We start from the raw sequence: 16,595 nt of genomic DNA, 5'->3' as shown, positions 1-16,595 counted from the left end.
AGGCACCTTTAGTTTGGACAGCAACCATGCACTGCCGCTTCCAGTATTGCAGAAAATTGTAGTGATAAAACCTATTGCCTGCTTCCCAACGCCTCACCGCAGCAATGCTAGCCATTGTTTTGCTCTCCATTCAAAATCTTTTAAAGGTAGAATGCCTACGATAAATTGGCAGTATAAGCAGGGCAGTGCTTAATCCAGCTGAAGGATTCACTGTTGTGAAAGTTTCAAAATTCAGCGCAAGTGACAGACCTCGGTAGGAGAGCAGTTTCAAAAGCTTTACTGTCGAAATTGGCCATGAAATCTACTTCTCTCATTTAAGGTTGCTCCACCCTTTAAACAGTTTGTTTGAACATTGACACTTCTTTGGCTGTCTTAGTTGTGCTCTTTTAACATTAGTGTAAACATGCACACACTCAAGACATGGGGAAATATTTTTTGGGAGCTCATCTTGTACAAAACCACTCTTTCCTCCTTATTCTAACCACAGATTATATTCCCATTCACTGTTAAGGCCTTGCACTGAGAACACAATCCCAATGCCTCAGAGCCTGGAAATAGTAACATGATAACTATGGAGCCGATCATTTGCTGTCACCAGTGACATAGCATGAGTTGCCAGTGCCCAGGACACCACCTGCTAATAGGCTGGAAAGGCCGGGAAAAGCTTGGCGACCTATCCTAGTGGCAGCCCTGTGAGCATTAAGCACAGCGGGACAGGGGATTGGTATGGAGCAGGTATCTTTCTAAAGCCTTTGCAGAGGATGCCCTAGCAACTGGCCCTTGCCCAAATCCTCTCCTCAGTCATATGTGCATTTGCAATATGGAGGAAAGCATGAAAGTCCCCCACCTACAACCTGAAATGATACCGTCCAACATCAGTTTACCACTTACATAATACTTGGCAAAGTCAGAACAGCTTACGTTGTTGAGCTGCTGTGTCCCACCCCCCCACCCCGTTCTGCAGCAAGATGACCTCAGTTAAACCACGTTTAGCCTTCTGTTTTACGGCACCGCATCTGGTTTGGGCTTCCTCCCTAGAATAGGGATAGGTAGCATATCATGGACTACAATGCCCATCAGCCTCAGCCAGCAGCTATGGATGAGGTGAGTTGTAGTCCTCAACAGATGGACCTCTTCTATTATGAACAGGCTCTTTAAAAATAATAATATAAAAAACCCTCAAATTACTTCCACCCAACCCACAACTACCACCTTCCTCCCTATCCCAGCACATTTGACTGATTGCCCAACCCTTTCATGGCAGCCTCGACTGTACATACAAGTGACAGCAATGCCGGAGTTCGAATGCCATAGCAATTCCAATGGCCTCTGGGGAAACAAGTCATTCGCCTTATTCTTTCTAAATCTTCCTCCCATTTCTGTAGCAGCTTTTGAAGCTTATGTATCACTTCTGCACGGCCCCCAGTACCGACATGCCTTTGCTCTATTTTCTATGACAAAATATTTGTGGCCATACTGTGACCAAGAACTCATTACTCCTGATATTCCTCTCGTTCTCGTGTCGTTGATTCTATTAACAATTTGTCCTGTGTCAAGTAAATGAGACCTAGGGATAGACAAATTCCTGATGCTGTACAAAGTGAATAGTGTAATATAGGCTAGTTATGTTTTGGTGAGGATTTCTATAGGATGTGTGAATTGTTTTCTATGTGACATCAGGCTATACCTTTCTTTTAAGGAAGTTAGTGCATAAAAGTTTAGACAACTTTTTAAAAACAGTGAATATTTTTTGATTATAAAGAGACATTTGTTACTAGAGTTTACTATTTCAGGTGTTAACTCTTATTTAAATATTGGGTTTTTCTTACTACATGCCTCCATTTGTTCTGTTGCATAAGAGTGCATAATAATAACAATAACAACAACAACAACAGCCTCTGCCTTGTGTTTGGTGTGCAGAATGTTTATCAAGCATTCCACAAATGGGGAGCCACTGCGGAAATGTGTTGCCACCTTCCGACCTCACTTGGAGGAGCCACACAAAGGAAAGCCTCAGATGATAATCACTGGGTTTGGGTCGGTTCACATGGGGAGAGACTGTCCTTGAGGTACATTATTGCAGTCCTGAACCGTTTCAGGCTTTATAGGCCAAAACCAGCACTTTGAATTGGGCCCCGGAAACTAATTCGCAGCCAGTGCAGTTGGGGCAGGATCAGTGCAATATGCTCAAACCATCTTGCCCCGACCTGGTCTTCGAATTCTGCACTAGCTGAGGTTTTCAAACCGTCTTCATCAGAGGCAGCCTAACGTTGTCCAATTCACTCGAAAGTGGTGCCAAACACCTGCAAAATCTAATCTAGAAGTTAGCAGGACATAGACAAAAGAAGTTAGGCTATCCCTGTCCAGATAGGGGCGTAGCTGGGCCACCAGCTGAAGCTGGTGGAAGGCACTCCAGGCTACTGAGGCCAACTGAGCCTCAAGGAACAGCAAAGGATCCAGGAGGACTCCCAAGCTACGAACTTGCTCCTTCAGAGGAAGTGTAACCCCATCAAGAGCAGGGGATCTCCCACCCATCCGGTCTAGGGAACCACCCACTAACAGTGCCTCAGTCTGATCTGGACTGAGCTTCAGTTTGTTGATTCTCATCCTATCAATTACCAAGGCAAGACTACTGGGAGTAAACACAATAACACTGTCTAAAAGGTTTTTTTTAAGGTACAGACCCCACCACCTCCTTATGGGGGTGTCTGCATATGGCCGAAGTACCAAGTACTAATTTTGCTATTCAGTTCAATATATAATTTAAGAGGGTTTCCTCAGTAAGCAAGTTTTTGTAGAAAGAGGGCTCAGGTGGGCTATTCATTGAAGCCCAAACAGAGGCTGTCACAACATGAGCAAATCAATTTCCCACTGGGTGTCAGAAATGCTGTTTCATTACTCAAGCATGAGTTACGCATGTGCATTGGACTCTGACTAAACCCATGGGGAAGTGGGGTGCTTCTGAGATTATCTGGAACTTGGCAAAGGCCAAGTGGGATCCCTCCAAGATGACGCAAGTCAAACTGGGGAACCCTTAGTTGTTCATAGCACAGTAGTAAGCATAGACGTAGTAAGACAATGGTACAGAAAAGAATCTGCTGGAAGCAAAAGCAAGCTTAACATAATGCCATTTGAAAGATACCAGGGAGGGACAGGTCAAGAGAGTGATCCGAGGGGAATTATTTGATCCAGAAAGTTAATCCCTTAGTTATTCCCAGGTCTGCATAAAATGTGTACGTGCTAATTTTTATCTGTATAGGTGCAAATCTAAGTTTCCCCAAATTAAGCTCAGAAAGACTGTGCAACGCTGTCCAAACTCACTGTCACAAGTGAGGCACAATTACATTCATTGCAACCCCTTGGAAAGTGTATAGGACTTCTGTAAACGCAGGTGTCAAGCACATCAGACTTGTGGTCGATTTTACAACATTATAAATATATCTGCAGATTCACCATTTTATTCCATGTCTTTAGTACACCAGATGAAGCTTGTTTGGCTAAAAACATAAATACATATCCTGAAATTTGGTCTGGCTGCTATGATTGGTACACGGATGGAGAAAAAGAAAAATCAAGGTGTGTTTTCTTAAAATACTTTTGCATAGAAACCACATCGAATGCGTTCATGAAAACAAACCAAAAATATGTGATGGAGTGGACTAGAGTCCATGAAAGGGCATGTCATTATAATAATGTGTTTTAAAGTGCCACAGGACTCCCCGTTGTTGTTTTCAAACCAAAAGCACAAAAACCTGTCAATCTAGTTACTATACTAACTACAATACTGCACGAAAACCGGCGTTAACGGTTTTCACAGACGGTTCGGAAAGATCTTGTTAAAATATTATACCCAGGAAAGAGAAATTACGCTGTGACGCGCAATATCAAAAATTTCAGCTATCATCCATCCAAAATCTCCAGAACTGCTCACAAGGTGTCATTCAAAAACTCACGGCATTGAGCCAGTATTTATGCCGTTTAGCTGTGGTTGCTCATGGCCTTCAGGATTCCGATTCTCAGGTTCCGCCATGCTCCACTCGACATTCAGCTGCCTAAGCCAAGGCTCTTCAGGCTTCTAGAACAGAGATGCAGAATGTGTGGTTCTCCAGATGTTGCTGGATTACAGCCCCCTTCACCCCTTACTATTGGCCGTGCTGGCAGGGGATGACGCATGTTGGCGTTCCGCAACATTCTAGAGGACCACAGATTAGCCTTGCTTGCTCTACATCAGAACCACCCATGGCCTCAATAAAAAGGTAGGCAAAAACAACCACATCTTAACAGCTCAAAGAGCTAAGACCACAAAGCAGAAGACAAACACACAAGTTCCAAATACAACCCCAGTTCTGCATACAGTCTTATTAAAAAATATTCTGTAGATCTAGTCTTGGGCCAGTGCTAATTGTGCATCATAACTTATTTTAAGTTTCCCTGCCCATTTGCCTAGAGGAGATTCCTACCGGCCACATGTAACCAAGTGAGTGTCCCATTTGCAAACCCACCTGAAGCACACTTTGCGAGGAAATGAAGTTCCCATTGAAATTAACCTCCCTACGCTTCTCTTGATCTAGAGTTCTGCAAGTGCCCTTAAGACACTCTCAGCAGACAGAACCATTCAACAGATGTTCATACGTAACTGAATGTTACATCTCCGTTTGTTTTAATGTGCATACCTCTTTAGCCAGATGTGTGTGCAGAGAAGCTCCCTGTATGCTGGAAGATGCCTATCTGAAGTGCAAATGATTGAAAAACAGGTTGCCCATAATATAGTTTGGGGGTGAGGAGGACACTCAGCTGCCATTCAGCACTTACTAAGAAATTGCCCTTGAGAAATCAAGATTTAAAAAAACCAAAGAGCGCCTTTACTTCTAAATTTATGTAATAAAGTTATCATTACATACTAATTACAATATGTACATTTCTGAAACCTAAAATCCAAAACAGTACCATAAAAATGCATGCTGTTGTTAATTTTCATGTTGTCAAGAGGCATGCTAGTTCAAAGTTAAATTTACTTTTGTTATTGGCCTTTATTGGCATAAGTTATGTTTACTTTTAAAAGCAACATTTTCAATTTAGAAAGTAAGCAAATGCTGATCCATTTTAGTCTCCAGCACAATTTTTTTAATAAAAATATTATCCACATATCTTGCATTGCACAGCAGGTTTATGCATCATTGTTCCACGGTGCAAGGCCACTGAATCTGGGGTTTCAGCCTTCCGGCCAAAGTTGTTCCAATAAGCAACTCCTATTTTTTAAAGTGCATAAAGTACCTCCCTTACAAGGCAACGTTACCACTGAAGTTTCGCTTACTGGCTGGCTGGCACGTGTGTGCACATCACATGTTTGCAGACATCAAATGGTGACACATTTCTATCAAAGTCATCACAGATCCAAGACTAAAGACAGGCAACATTGCATGACATTACCTAGCAACAAATTTAGCTTACACACCGAATGCTGAGTGATGCATGTGCCTTTGTGAACCAGCCCCCAAACCTGCATGATTCCTGTTCAGTTTTAGCCTCTGCTAAATGATAAAGGTTACAGCCCTCTTACCACTTACCTTCAGAGTACATTTCCTCTGACTTTTACAAAATTCGTCCAAGGTAAATAGTGCCAGGATTGTCACCCAGCCTCAAGAGCTTGCAATCTGGATTCCCGCTTCTTCCTGGCTCCCATTGCAAACAATATTCAAAGCCCCTGTACTGAACTTTCTATGTTTAAGTGACCTGTCACTGTTTTATCCCCCACAGGCGAGAAGTTTCATGTTATAAACCATACCCTGCCATTCAGAGCTACATAAGCAGTGCAAGTTACAAATAAATATTCTAGCTGGAATCCAAATGGTTACTTCCAATTCCGCTTCATGCTGTTTTAGAGGGATTTGGACTGTGTATTCTTCTTCAAAAAGCAGAGGCATTAAATTATTGTGAAGCTGTTGTTGTTTTTTAAACTACCCTCTGTTTTGAAAACAGTTTGCTGTTTAAGAAACACAAGTCTAAAGTCATCTTAGGTGTATGGAATTGGTTGCACAGTTGTTTGGATTCTGGAGCCTCTTTATAAATAGCCTCAATGCATTTTAGAGCATGCTAAATGTTCTACACCAATTGGATGATAAAATAATACCACCCTAAGATTCTGAATAGAAGGTGCTGCCAGACCACAACTGCCCCCCCCCCCACACCATTCCAAGTGAAACCTGCAACTTTCATCCAGGGGATTAGGCTGAACTATTAGGGAGACGCAACACAGCAGTGGCTACAAAACAATGCCATTTCCCCCGATTCAACGGGTGGAATATTTGCAGGCTTTGCTGGGAGCAACTATTGGACCACAACGCTAATGTAAGGAAGGAGCCATGTGACAAGTTTCTACTTAACTCATATACTCTGCACGCTTGCTCTAGAACAACAAATGGGATCGCTCAAGTGGGTCTGATCAAATTGTCAAGAACCATCAAAACACTACAAGGAGGAAGGTTACCAGCTCATGATACTGGGGGAAAGGACAGAATTCTCATTACGTTCATAACATGAAAAGCCAGAGAAGGCGACAGAATTGGAACACAGCCATTTGACTCAAGGAGGGAAGAAGCCTTTAAAATTGGGCATGGAACTCTAATACACGCTTAAAAATAGCAGCTGCATTGGAGCTAATGTGCAAACAAGATCCAAAACCTTGGTCTAGGGCAGCAAATATATAGTGTGCATTTTCAGAAACTGACATTTCAATAACTTATTTAAATTAAAAGTTTCCAGTCCCAAATATTCCTCTCCGCTACACTTTCAGGCGGCAACCAGCTGTCCTGGAAAACCAGTTCAGAGGAAGCCGTTCACTCTGGAAGGAGAACCAGCACTGAGAAAGTCGGAAAGCTGAAAGGTGATGACATCTTTTGAGATCCTGGCAGTTTCAGATGCTGCCCCGTTCCTCAGTTCGGCTGATCCGGAAGACGTTAAAAGCTGCTTCCGTGAAGACTACAGTATTTCCAGATCCACGTGGCGCACCTCAGGGTTCAATTTCTGAAATGAAAGCAATTATGCTTTTAAACAAGCATGCGGGAAGAATGTCCCAACACTGCATAATGGATCGAATCTTGGATGTAAGTTGAGGGAATGACCTGAGTTCAGAGCTGTGCTCAGAGGCTCTCTTGGCAGTCTGGAACGATTCACCTCCCCAGGTTGAGGAGAGGATATAAAAAGGGAGAACCCTGTGTACAGGGCCCCAAACTCCCTGGAAGAAGCGTGTGATCAGTACTGAACATATGCAGAATAAATTATTCGGAGTTAACATTTTATTATTCCAGCTCAGGGTGGTTTCCACGGTCTTCTCGGACACTCACGTTACCATGAAAAACTGCCTGCAAGGTGAAAAGATAACAACCGACCAGGGACCGCACAACACGTTCCACAACTGAGCAGGGACCTGAATCCAGGTCTCCCCCTTCCAAATTCAACACTCCACTCACTGCTCCACTTTTGTCCTCGTGGACTTGTTGATTACGTTTCTGGGCAAGTAGAATCATAGAAGAGTTGGAAGGGATCCCAAGGGTCATCTAGCCCAACTCCCTGCAATGCAGGAATCTAAACTAATTCTTGATCCTCAGCTACTTCTTCTGAAGTGCTCCCTTCCGTTGCAGTGGGGCTTCTTCAGGAGGCTGTTCCCAAAACGAGGTGGCCAGAGGAGCCGAGACAAGAGCCTTGAGGCCAGTCACAGGGAACCTCTAGCCTCTGGGCCTCTCTCTTTCTGGACCTTGGAACTCTTCCCAGGCCAAAACACCATCCCTGTAGCACCACCCCTCACTCTCCCTGCTCTGCACTTTCCTTGAATGCTTGTGCCTGGCTGGAAGGTGTCCTTGAACTTTGATCATGCATCTTTCTTTGCCTGGCTTTTGGAGGTAGGGCAACTAATCCAGAATGTGGCAGCTAGACTGGTGACTGGGAGCGGCCGCCGAGACCACATAACACCAGTCTTGAAAGACCTACATTGGCTCCCAGTACGTTTCCGAGCACAATTCAAAGTGTTGGTGCTGACCTTTAAAGCCCTCCCTAAATGGCCTCGGTCCAGTATACCTGAAGGAGCGTCTCCACCCCCATCGTTCTGCCCTGAACTGAGGTCCAGTGCTGAGGGCCTTCTGGCGGTTCCCATATTGTGAGAAGCCAAGTTACAGGGAACCAGGCAGAGGGCCTTCTCGGTGCTGGCACCCGCCCTGTGGAACGCCCTCCCATCAGATGTCAAAGAGAAAAACAACTACCAGGCTTTTAGAAGACATCTGAAGGCAGCCCTGTTTAGGGAAGCGTTTAATGTTTAATAGATTATTGTATTTTAATATTCTGTTGGAATCCGCCCAGAGTGGCTAGGGAAACCCAGCCAGATGGACGGGGTACAAATAAATTATTATTATTATTATTATTATTATTATTATTATTATTATTATTATTAGCTTGCTTAGGCATTGGAACTGAACCGACTATATCCGACTCCTGCCTGTCATGCAGGTAGTCTCATAAGGGTCAGCCACCCGTATGGGGAGCCCTGTTGATGTAGATCAGGGATCTCCAACAGGTTGATCGCTATCTACTGGTCGATCCCCAGGATGTTTAGATCGCGGTCTCCTTGCCAAACATTATGGCAGGGTACAGAATCACCCAGTCCTTCAACATTTGCATCTTCCGTGCGTAACGGAGCCTCAATTACAGAAGGAGAGCATTCCCGCGGAGGCCGGTTCAGCAAAGAAGTACTTCTCATTCTCCCTTTTCACCAGCCAAACTCTTACCTTCAGCTCCTTCTCAAGCCGGTCGACTTCTGCCCCTAGCGTGTCAATTATATTTTCGCCGTGTTTCAGCATGAAATTCTCTAATTCTTCAGGAGTCGTCACCTGCTGGATTTCCTGCCGTGAAGTTAAGCAAGCAAGCTTTAAAAAGTGGCAAGGGGGAAATAACAAATATGCTTTCCTATCTTGTAAACGCAAATACTTTTTCACGTAACGGGTAATGCCATGCCTGAAAAAAATGGGAGCATGAACCTATTTTCACTAACTGCTTAAACTCAGTGTTGGCACAGATCTGGACTGTCAGCAGGCAGTGATATCTATTAACTGGCTACATTCATGCTATGTGTATTCCAAGTTTGTGAGCAGGTGCAGAAAACCCACAGAGCTAAGGACCCTTGAGAATCTCAGGCTTTCTTTTTTTTTTAAAGCAAGTTTCTAATGCTTACAGGTGCAAAGTTAAGCTTCAAAGTCTACAGGCAACGCCTGGTGAAATCTCCAAAGCCAGAATTTTATTTGAACTTTTGGTAGGGAGATGATAAAGCATGGGCAGCTTGCTGTCCTTCTCCGGAAATGCAGAAACATGCTTACAACCACTAAGGAGATGAACACAAACTGCAGAATCCTCAGTGCAGAATATGAATTAGCTTAGCATAGCTTTCTGTTTAACTAGATGTTACAAGTAGACCCCATTATTATTTACAGTTTACAATATCCTTCATTTTTAAGAACACACTTCTTAGAAGTTAACAAGGCTTCCTTTAAACACACACACACACACACACACACACACACACACACGGTTACGTTTTATGGTAATGAAAACCATACCATGTTAAAAACTGAATTATCAGAGCAGAACTAAATACAAAGGACATGATCCAGGCAAAAGTTAGCCTTTTACATTCCGTTTGTTTTAACTTTCTTAGAGCTGAATGTCTGTGAACATTCTAAGGCATCACATCAGCTCAGCCAAAAAATAAACCCCTTCTCATTAATGTAGGATTAAACAATTCCTCATTCATGTTGCTATGAAGTAAAGCTACATTGTAAATAATTCCCTGTTGTATTTACAGTGGAACCTCGGTTGTCAAACGTCTCCGTTGACAAACATTTCGGCTTTTGAACGCCAAAAACCCTGAAGTAACTGCTTCAGTTTTCAAACGATTTTCGGAAGCCGAACATGCTACGTGGCTTCCGTTTTGAGTTTCCCTATCTGTACTGAGGCTTCCGCTTTCAGTTTTCGAGCGTTTCAGAAATCAGTCTTCCGGAACAGATTACGTTCAAAAACCAACGTTCCACTGTACTTGTTAAAAGTGTTCTACACCAGCTTTCCACTTGAAAATCCACAAGGCAGATTTCTATACAGCCTATAAACTTTAGAGGAATTGTGTATAAATACAAATTACATATACCACTGATTTGGTTTTTTTAAAAAGTGCACTTAAGAAAAACTACTGAAAACAACCACGCGTATTTATGCATACTTGTAGCAGCTGTTCAATGTCTTGTTTCTCCAGGTAAGACCGAGTAACAACCCGTCCATCAAAGTCGACTTCTGCTTTGAATCTCACTTTACTCATCCCCATATCTGTGGCTTTCACATCATGAATGGCTCTGAGATAAATATTTTGTAGGACGTGGTGGGACAAAGCAAAAACAATTAGGTGTTTCGAACTGCCCAAGCAAACGGCCACATGACCCAAAACTGACTTTCTTCCCATATAAAAAGAAAACTTCCAAAGTTAACTTGAAAGAAGAACTCATTATTCCACCCATTACATGCTCTGTCTTTATTGTTTGGCTAGTTGGTTGATCATGGTTTATGCCATCAAATAGGTCCTTCCCCACCCAACTCTCTTACCTTACAGCAGGATCACTTTCCAGTAACTCAGTAAGTTTCTGTAGCTGGTCAGGTTGGATGGATCTTCCCAGCAGAGCTTCAGTGTTGGTGTAAATAAGGAAGGCCGATACAGCTCCCAGCAGTGTCCCCACACCAAGAGACCCCAGACTGTCATAGTATGGGTTACCTGAAAGGATACACACAGACACAAATTCATTTCTCAAAAGGGATTGCTGTTGTGTGCCCTTTCCATTTCTCTCAGTGGAGATGATCACTTCGGGATAAAGCTAGCCACACTATGCTGCACTCACACTTTTCACTACGTAACCCGATGTCGTGGATTGGCTGGGTGCAGAGGAATGATGGGAAGAACCAGCTGGGGAAACACCGAGGGGAAGAAGGCTCGTAGCCAGGGATTGGTGGCGGGAGAACGATGAGTGGGCAGAGGGAGAAGACTGGGAGGAGGAAGTGTCGGAAGCTGAAGGGGCAACAGGGCTAAGTGAGCTGGGAGAGTATGTGGCAGAGAGGAGCCCAGAATCAGAGGCAGAAGCTGAAACAGAGGAGGAGAGAGGCCAAGAGGCAAAGATGAGTGCGGCTAGCAAAGAGTCACAGGTGTCTGTGACAAGCTCCCCCTCCCGGATTATCTCCCAGGACCAGAAGAGGCATGAAACGGGCGGAGGAGAGGTTGGCTTCATACAGGCACAGTCTCCAGTTGCTTGGGGGGAAACCCTGGAGAGGAGGGAACTTCTCAGCAACTGATCCATGGGGCAAGACCTACTGGGGATGAGCTTCTGTGCTCATTAGACCTGACACTCTACCACGTCTGTGCAGTCTGCATTCTTGCTTAAAAAAACAACAACCGTTAACTCCAACTTGCACAGTGTGATTTACTGCCGGCTTCCTCCCAACATCACGTAATGGATGGGACAAGAGCGACGAATGTATGTTGCAGCATTATGCAAGTCACACATATAAAAGTCATCACTAACCAAAAGGGGGAGGAGAGAGTTAAGGAAGTTAGAAGCAGAAATGGCCAATTAAGGTCTCCATTTAATTAGAATTGTTCTAACCCACTCTTCAGGAGAAAAAGTTGTATTAATCATGATCAGGCATCCCCAAACTTTGGCCCTCCAGATGTTTTGGACTACAATTTCCATCATCCCTGACCACTGGTCCTCTTAGCTAGGGATCATGGGAGTTGTAGGCCAAAACATCTGGAGGGCCGCAGTTTGGGGATGCCTGATCATGATCAATAATCATGCTTAAAAAACACACACAGCCAAGATAGCCCCTGCCCACAGACTTTAAAAGTCATGATGAAGAAGGAAAAATGCACCAGAATGGAAGAGCATGCTGTTAGAACACTGCACAAGATCAGTGGGGTTCTAGACTAGCCTTGACCCCAACGTGCAATTTTTCTATGTGCAAGGGTTTTATAGAAGCAGGATTCAAATCTCCAACCTGCAGCACTCCAGTCCAGGAAAATTTTGTCTACTTATCCTCAGTTTGTTTTAAGCACTTGACTATTACTGGGTTGTTGTTTTTTGCCAATTGCCTTAGAAGATGATTAGCTTCTTCTAACTTGCCCTGTTTGTAAGTTAGAAGAAAATTCTGCAAGAACCCAAATTCATAGAAAGGCTTACCTGTTAAAGAAGTCAGACCCATACAAGTAGCAGCTAACGTCACACCCAGAACTGCTGCGGTATCTTCTAACAACACAACATTTGTGCTGGGATCACGAGCCTGCATGACTGAAGATTGAACATGGGTGCAATAGTGAGGTACTGACGTAGCCACACAAGAGTTAAACAAATGAAAACTTGCCAAAGCTTTTTAATAAAGTGTTTGCTGCAAAGTAGAGTTAAATGTTGATAATGTTTTAAAATACGATTCTACGGACATCTCAGAGTTCAATAGTTCTTATTTCCTTGGTAGCAACAAATTTCAGGAAGCACTAATGAACAACAGGAGAGACATTAAGTGGTACAAATTCAAAATAAGTAAAAACGAAACCAGCACAGCTTCTTGCTATGTTTTACAAAACGAGTAAATTCATCTCGTGTTACATACCATATTGGTAGAAGGATACATCTCTGGCCCGAGCACTCCTTCGAATTTCATTTATAGCTACAAGAAGAGTAGCTGGAATAAAATCAGTGAAAGAATTGTTTCAGTAAGAGAAAGAACATAAGGGAAACATTTCAACTCCTGGTGAATAGAAAATTATATCAGGTAAAACAGCAAATAAAATAAATAAAAGAAGCAACAGAAACATGAGTAAAAACCATACACCATACAGTGCACTGCAATTGCTACAACAGCCAAATAATAATAATTAAGTGGTCCACTATCAGCAAATTTTCAAATAGGGAGGGGGGGTTTGGGGAACCACTGCTCTAGACTAAGTGAGTTAAGATATCCAGTTCAGACTGGCTTAGCTGCCTGCAACAAAGGTTTTATATCCAATTCTTGGCTGGGACTTGAAGACCTACTTGAGATTAGCCTAAGAATTTGGGGGAGACCACCCTTCTTTATTCCTCTGAATTGCAGGACTCCATGCCAGTATCAGAGACTTGCTTTTTTCATCTGGCCTCTTTCAAAAATGTTTGCTGTGCAATCCGAGAAGCCCATGAACAAAAAATCCCCTCTCCCTGCACCAGTTGTGTGTTTCTTTGCACCAAGTTCTTTAACTTAAGCAATTTGATCAACACACCTAGGTGCCAAATCACAAGTTTTATTTATATATTTTAAAAATGCCCTCTGTGTCAGAAGTTAGGTGGGTGAGGCAGGCAGGAGCTTCACACCCCCCCCCCCCAGGACACACACACAAAAACCACACACACAGCACTTTAGATTTGCATGCTAAAGAGTTAAAGTATAATAACTTGAAATGTTATATGCTTAATTTTGTATGCTCACTTAGGAGCAAGTTCAAGCCTTAAAAAAACCTATTAATGCATCAGCAAAGTAATGGCAAAGTAATAATGCATTTTCCCACTGGAATACATACCTCCTTCAGACACCAGTGATCCTGCTAAAATACAATAAGCCTAGAAGTAACATGAGAGAATGTAGTTATATAGTAGAATGCCTTGGGAGGAAACCGGAAGTTGTTTTTAAAAAACAAACAAAAAAACCCTTCCTCTATCACGAGACAAGGTTGAAGCATGAGAGCCAAAATATTAAAATTGTGGTAATCCCAAGAAGCACACTAGTCTCCTGATTAATAGGCTAAGGGCCAGGACTGTGTTTTGCCAAACTGGTCAGACTATTACAATGGTGATACTCTGTAGCAGTAATGACCTCCTAGTTCTGAAGCACACGTAACTCAGGCATACCATAATATACAACACTATTGACATATTGCATCCGATTTTTTAAAAAAAAATGCATTAAAAAAAGGAGATCTAGCATTAAGACGTGGTCTCTGTTATCACAGCCTGGAAACATGTCCTACTTCTTGCAATACTCAATTCAAGACCAAGCTGGATTACTTTTTCTGCAAGCCAAATGGTGCCAGCTGCCCACCCCCTGCCTCCCACCCCCGCCAAAAAAGAGTAAAAGAAGCTATCAAACACAGCAAGGCGAGCCCCACAAAAACTACCCACTGTCTGAGTCCAACACTGCTGTTCTGCTAGCACAGCAGGCTAACAAAACTAAACTTCACTAAAGCATTGCAATTTTCAAAAGACGACGACAACTCACCCAAAGAAGAGATTCCATGGGCTGAGGATTCAACAGACCTATGATGCCATGATACCACGAAAGCCCTGCGCCCATCATGAAAATGCCAACACCACTGATCAGGGACGCAATGTAGCGCATGTTTGTGAAGCCGTATCTGGATGGAGATTTGGGAGCGGGAGGAAAGAGAGCATGCAATATTTGTGTACAAAATTCCTTTGTATGGAGTCACACTGTTGGTCCACCTAAGTCTGGACCGTCTATACCAGGCATCCCCAAACTTTGGCCCTCCAGATGTTTTGGACTACAATTCCCATCATCCCTGACCACTGGTCCTGTTAGCTAGGGATCATGGGAGTTGTAGGCCAAAACATCTGGAGGGCCGCAGTTTGGGGATGCCTGGTCTATACTGACAAGCAGCCAGCTCTCTAGGATTATAGACAGAAGTCCTTCCACCTGGAGATGCTGTGGATTGAGGGCATGCTCTGTCGCTGAGCTATGGCGATCCCCTCCCTTAAAAACACACGCAGGCAGCCGACCTGCCACATGACACCCCCGGCTGCTCGCCAAGCACGGTCAACACCCCCCCCTGCTTCCTCCCCTGCTTCCCAGCTGATCAACCATCACCTCAGTGGCAGGGAGAAGACTGTTGTCCTCACATTTCTAAGCAGCTCTGCTTACACTGGGATCCTTGGGTGTATGTGTTATAAGTCTCCACTTTCCAGTGATCCTGGCATACAGAAGATCGCTGTTCCTAAGCTATCGTGAGCAATCTTGTCTGCATCGTGAGTGTTGGGGAGCAGAGGGTTTCATTCTGACACCACCACCCCTCAAGCGAATCCATGTCAGGCATCAGAGAGTCCAACCCCCCATGGTAGTTTGCCAGGAATGGATAAGACAGGGAAAGTTATTACTGATGCTTTTTATTCAATATTCACAGAGAGAGAGGCTTAGAAATGCAGCCTCTTGGAGTAACGGTATTGCTCCGAGTGAAACCCCAACCCCTGTGTCTCTCCCACTTCATGAGTCATTGCTATGGGTGCTGGAAAGTGCCTTTTGCCTTTGAGCTCTTTGCTCTCCTACTTTCAAGGCCTGCAGGGTTCGGGGGGGGGGGACCCTGGAATGCTTTCTAAAGACGTTGTGTCCATCAGCTGTCTCTCCCCTAGTGCTTGCTCTTCTTCCTCCTCCTCCTTTCCCATTATTTCCCAGCTTTCCCCCTAATCTGCCTCTGAGCTGTGACCTCCCTCAAACCCCTGTTGTAATTCTGAACTGTCCCCTTCTTCTCCGGAAGGCTCAGGCTGGGGAGGCGGTCTCCACCATTCCTCCTCTGTCCAGTCCCGGACACCAACGCACCCAAAACCACTATCTCTGTAATACTATGTTCAGTAATCTTGGCTGCATCAGTTGCTGCCGGGGGGGGGGGAGGCTAAAGAGTGTGTCTGTGCAAGAAAGGGGAGGGGCGATTTTGTATGTACACGCGCAGGGGAGGAAGGTGTGTGCCTGTGTGTGCATTTCTGTGTGGAAGAGTTTATGTAAATAGATATGCGATGGACTCCAGCGATGGACTTGCCCACTGCTGGGTCTGGCCTGCCCTGCAGCATGGGACCCCGATCACCTGCTGTCATATATTGGCCTTGAAAGCAACATGGCTGTCCATCCCTGCCTTACAAGAAAAAGCAGAAACCTGACGTCTCCCCATGTTTTGGAGCCCGCTGGGTAGCTAAAAATTGTATCGGCTCTCATGTATTTTGGGGGTTGTTGTTGTTTTATTTTTTAAAAAAACCCTGCTTAAGTGTAATGAGAAAAATACAAAAGCTAACACAACCTAAATGGAAAACCTCAAATACTGTAGTCCATCACTGAAGCCCAATACTTTAGAACTTGTCATTTGCCACAAATCTCTTTCCAATATTGACATGTGCCAATTAGAGGAGCCCACGGACATAACTGACCTTCGATGGGAAAGGCCCAAACTACCAGCAGTTTTCATCAGACCTTGAACCTGAACATACACAGCGATACGTCGCAACTTAAGTTGGAAACACTGAAAAGGTGTCCGATTTGGGCTTTGGAAGACATTTTAAACTACTTTAGAAGTTGAGGACTTTTAAAAAGGAAAAGGGGGGAAAAAGATAACATACGGATGACTGGGATCCGGCGTCCTCACCGACTGACTGATTCCCAACGCTAGTAAAGCCTGGATATGAAAAGAAAGCAGAATGGGACAATTTCAAAATCATCAAGCGCTTTTGAAAGAGATTAAACAGAGAATGCCACTCTATACACCGAAATGGCAA

General features: G+C 43.9%; 1 protein-coding gene across 1 annotated transcript in view; it reads right to left on the bottom strand.

The window, feature by feature from the left end:
* Positions 1 to 3,442: 3,442 nt before the first annotated feature.
* The window catches only part of SLC30A9 (solute carrier family 30 member 9), a 31,907-nt gene continuing 18,754 nt past the window's right edge, over positions 3,443 to 16,595 (bottom strand). Inside the window, exons 10-18 of the mRNA XM_035111817.2 lie at positions 16,440 to 16,495; positions 14,320 to 14,455; positions 13,625 to 13,664; positions 12,685 to 12,756; positions 12,258 to 12,365; positions 10,636 to 10,801; positions 10,259 to 10,388; positions 8,778 to 8,891; positions 3,443 to 7,023 (exon numbers count right to left, since the gene is read on the bottom strand). Coding sequence (XP_034967708.2) covers positions 6,979 to 7,023; positions 8,778 to 8,891; positions 10,259 to 10,388; positions 10,636 to 10,801; positions 12,258 to 12,365; positions 12,685 to 12,756; positions 13,625 to 13,664; positions 14,320 to 14,455; positions 16,440 to 16,495 — 867 coding nt within the window. The 3' untranslated portion in view covers positions 3,443 to 6,978. The remainder of the gene's footprint in view (positions 7,024 to 8,777; positions 8,892 to 10,258; positions 10,389 to 10,635; positions 10,802 to 12,257; positions 12,366 to 12,684; positions 12,757 to 13,624; positions 13,665 to 14,319; positions 14,456 to 16,439; positions 16,496 to 16,595) is intronic.

The sequence above is a fragment of the Zootoca vivipara genome, chromosome 9 (assembly GCF_963506605.1).
Source record: "Zootoca vivipara chromosome 9, rZooViv1.1, whole genome shotgun sequence".
Taxonomy (NCBI): domain Eukaryota; kingdom Metazoa; phylum Chordata; class Lepidosauria; order Squamata; family Lacertidae; genus Zootoca; species Zootoca vivipara.
Note: the sequence above shows the minus strand (reverse complement) of the source record. Positions and strands in the feature narration are given on the sequence as shown.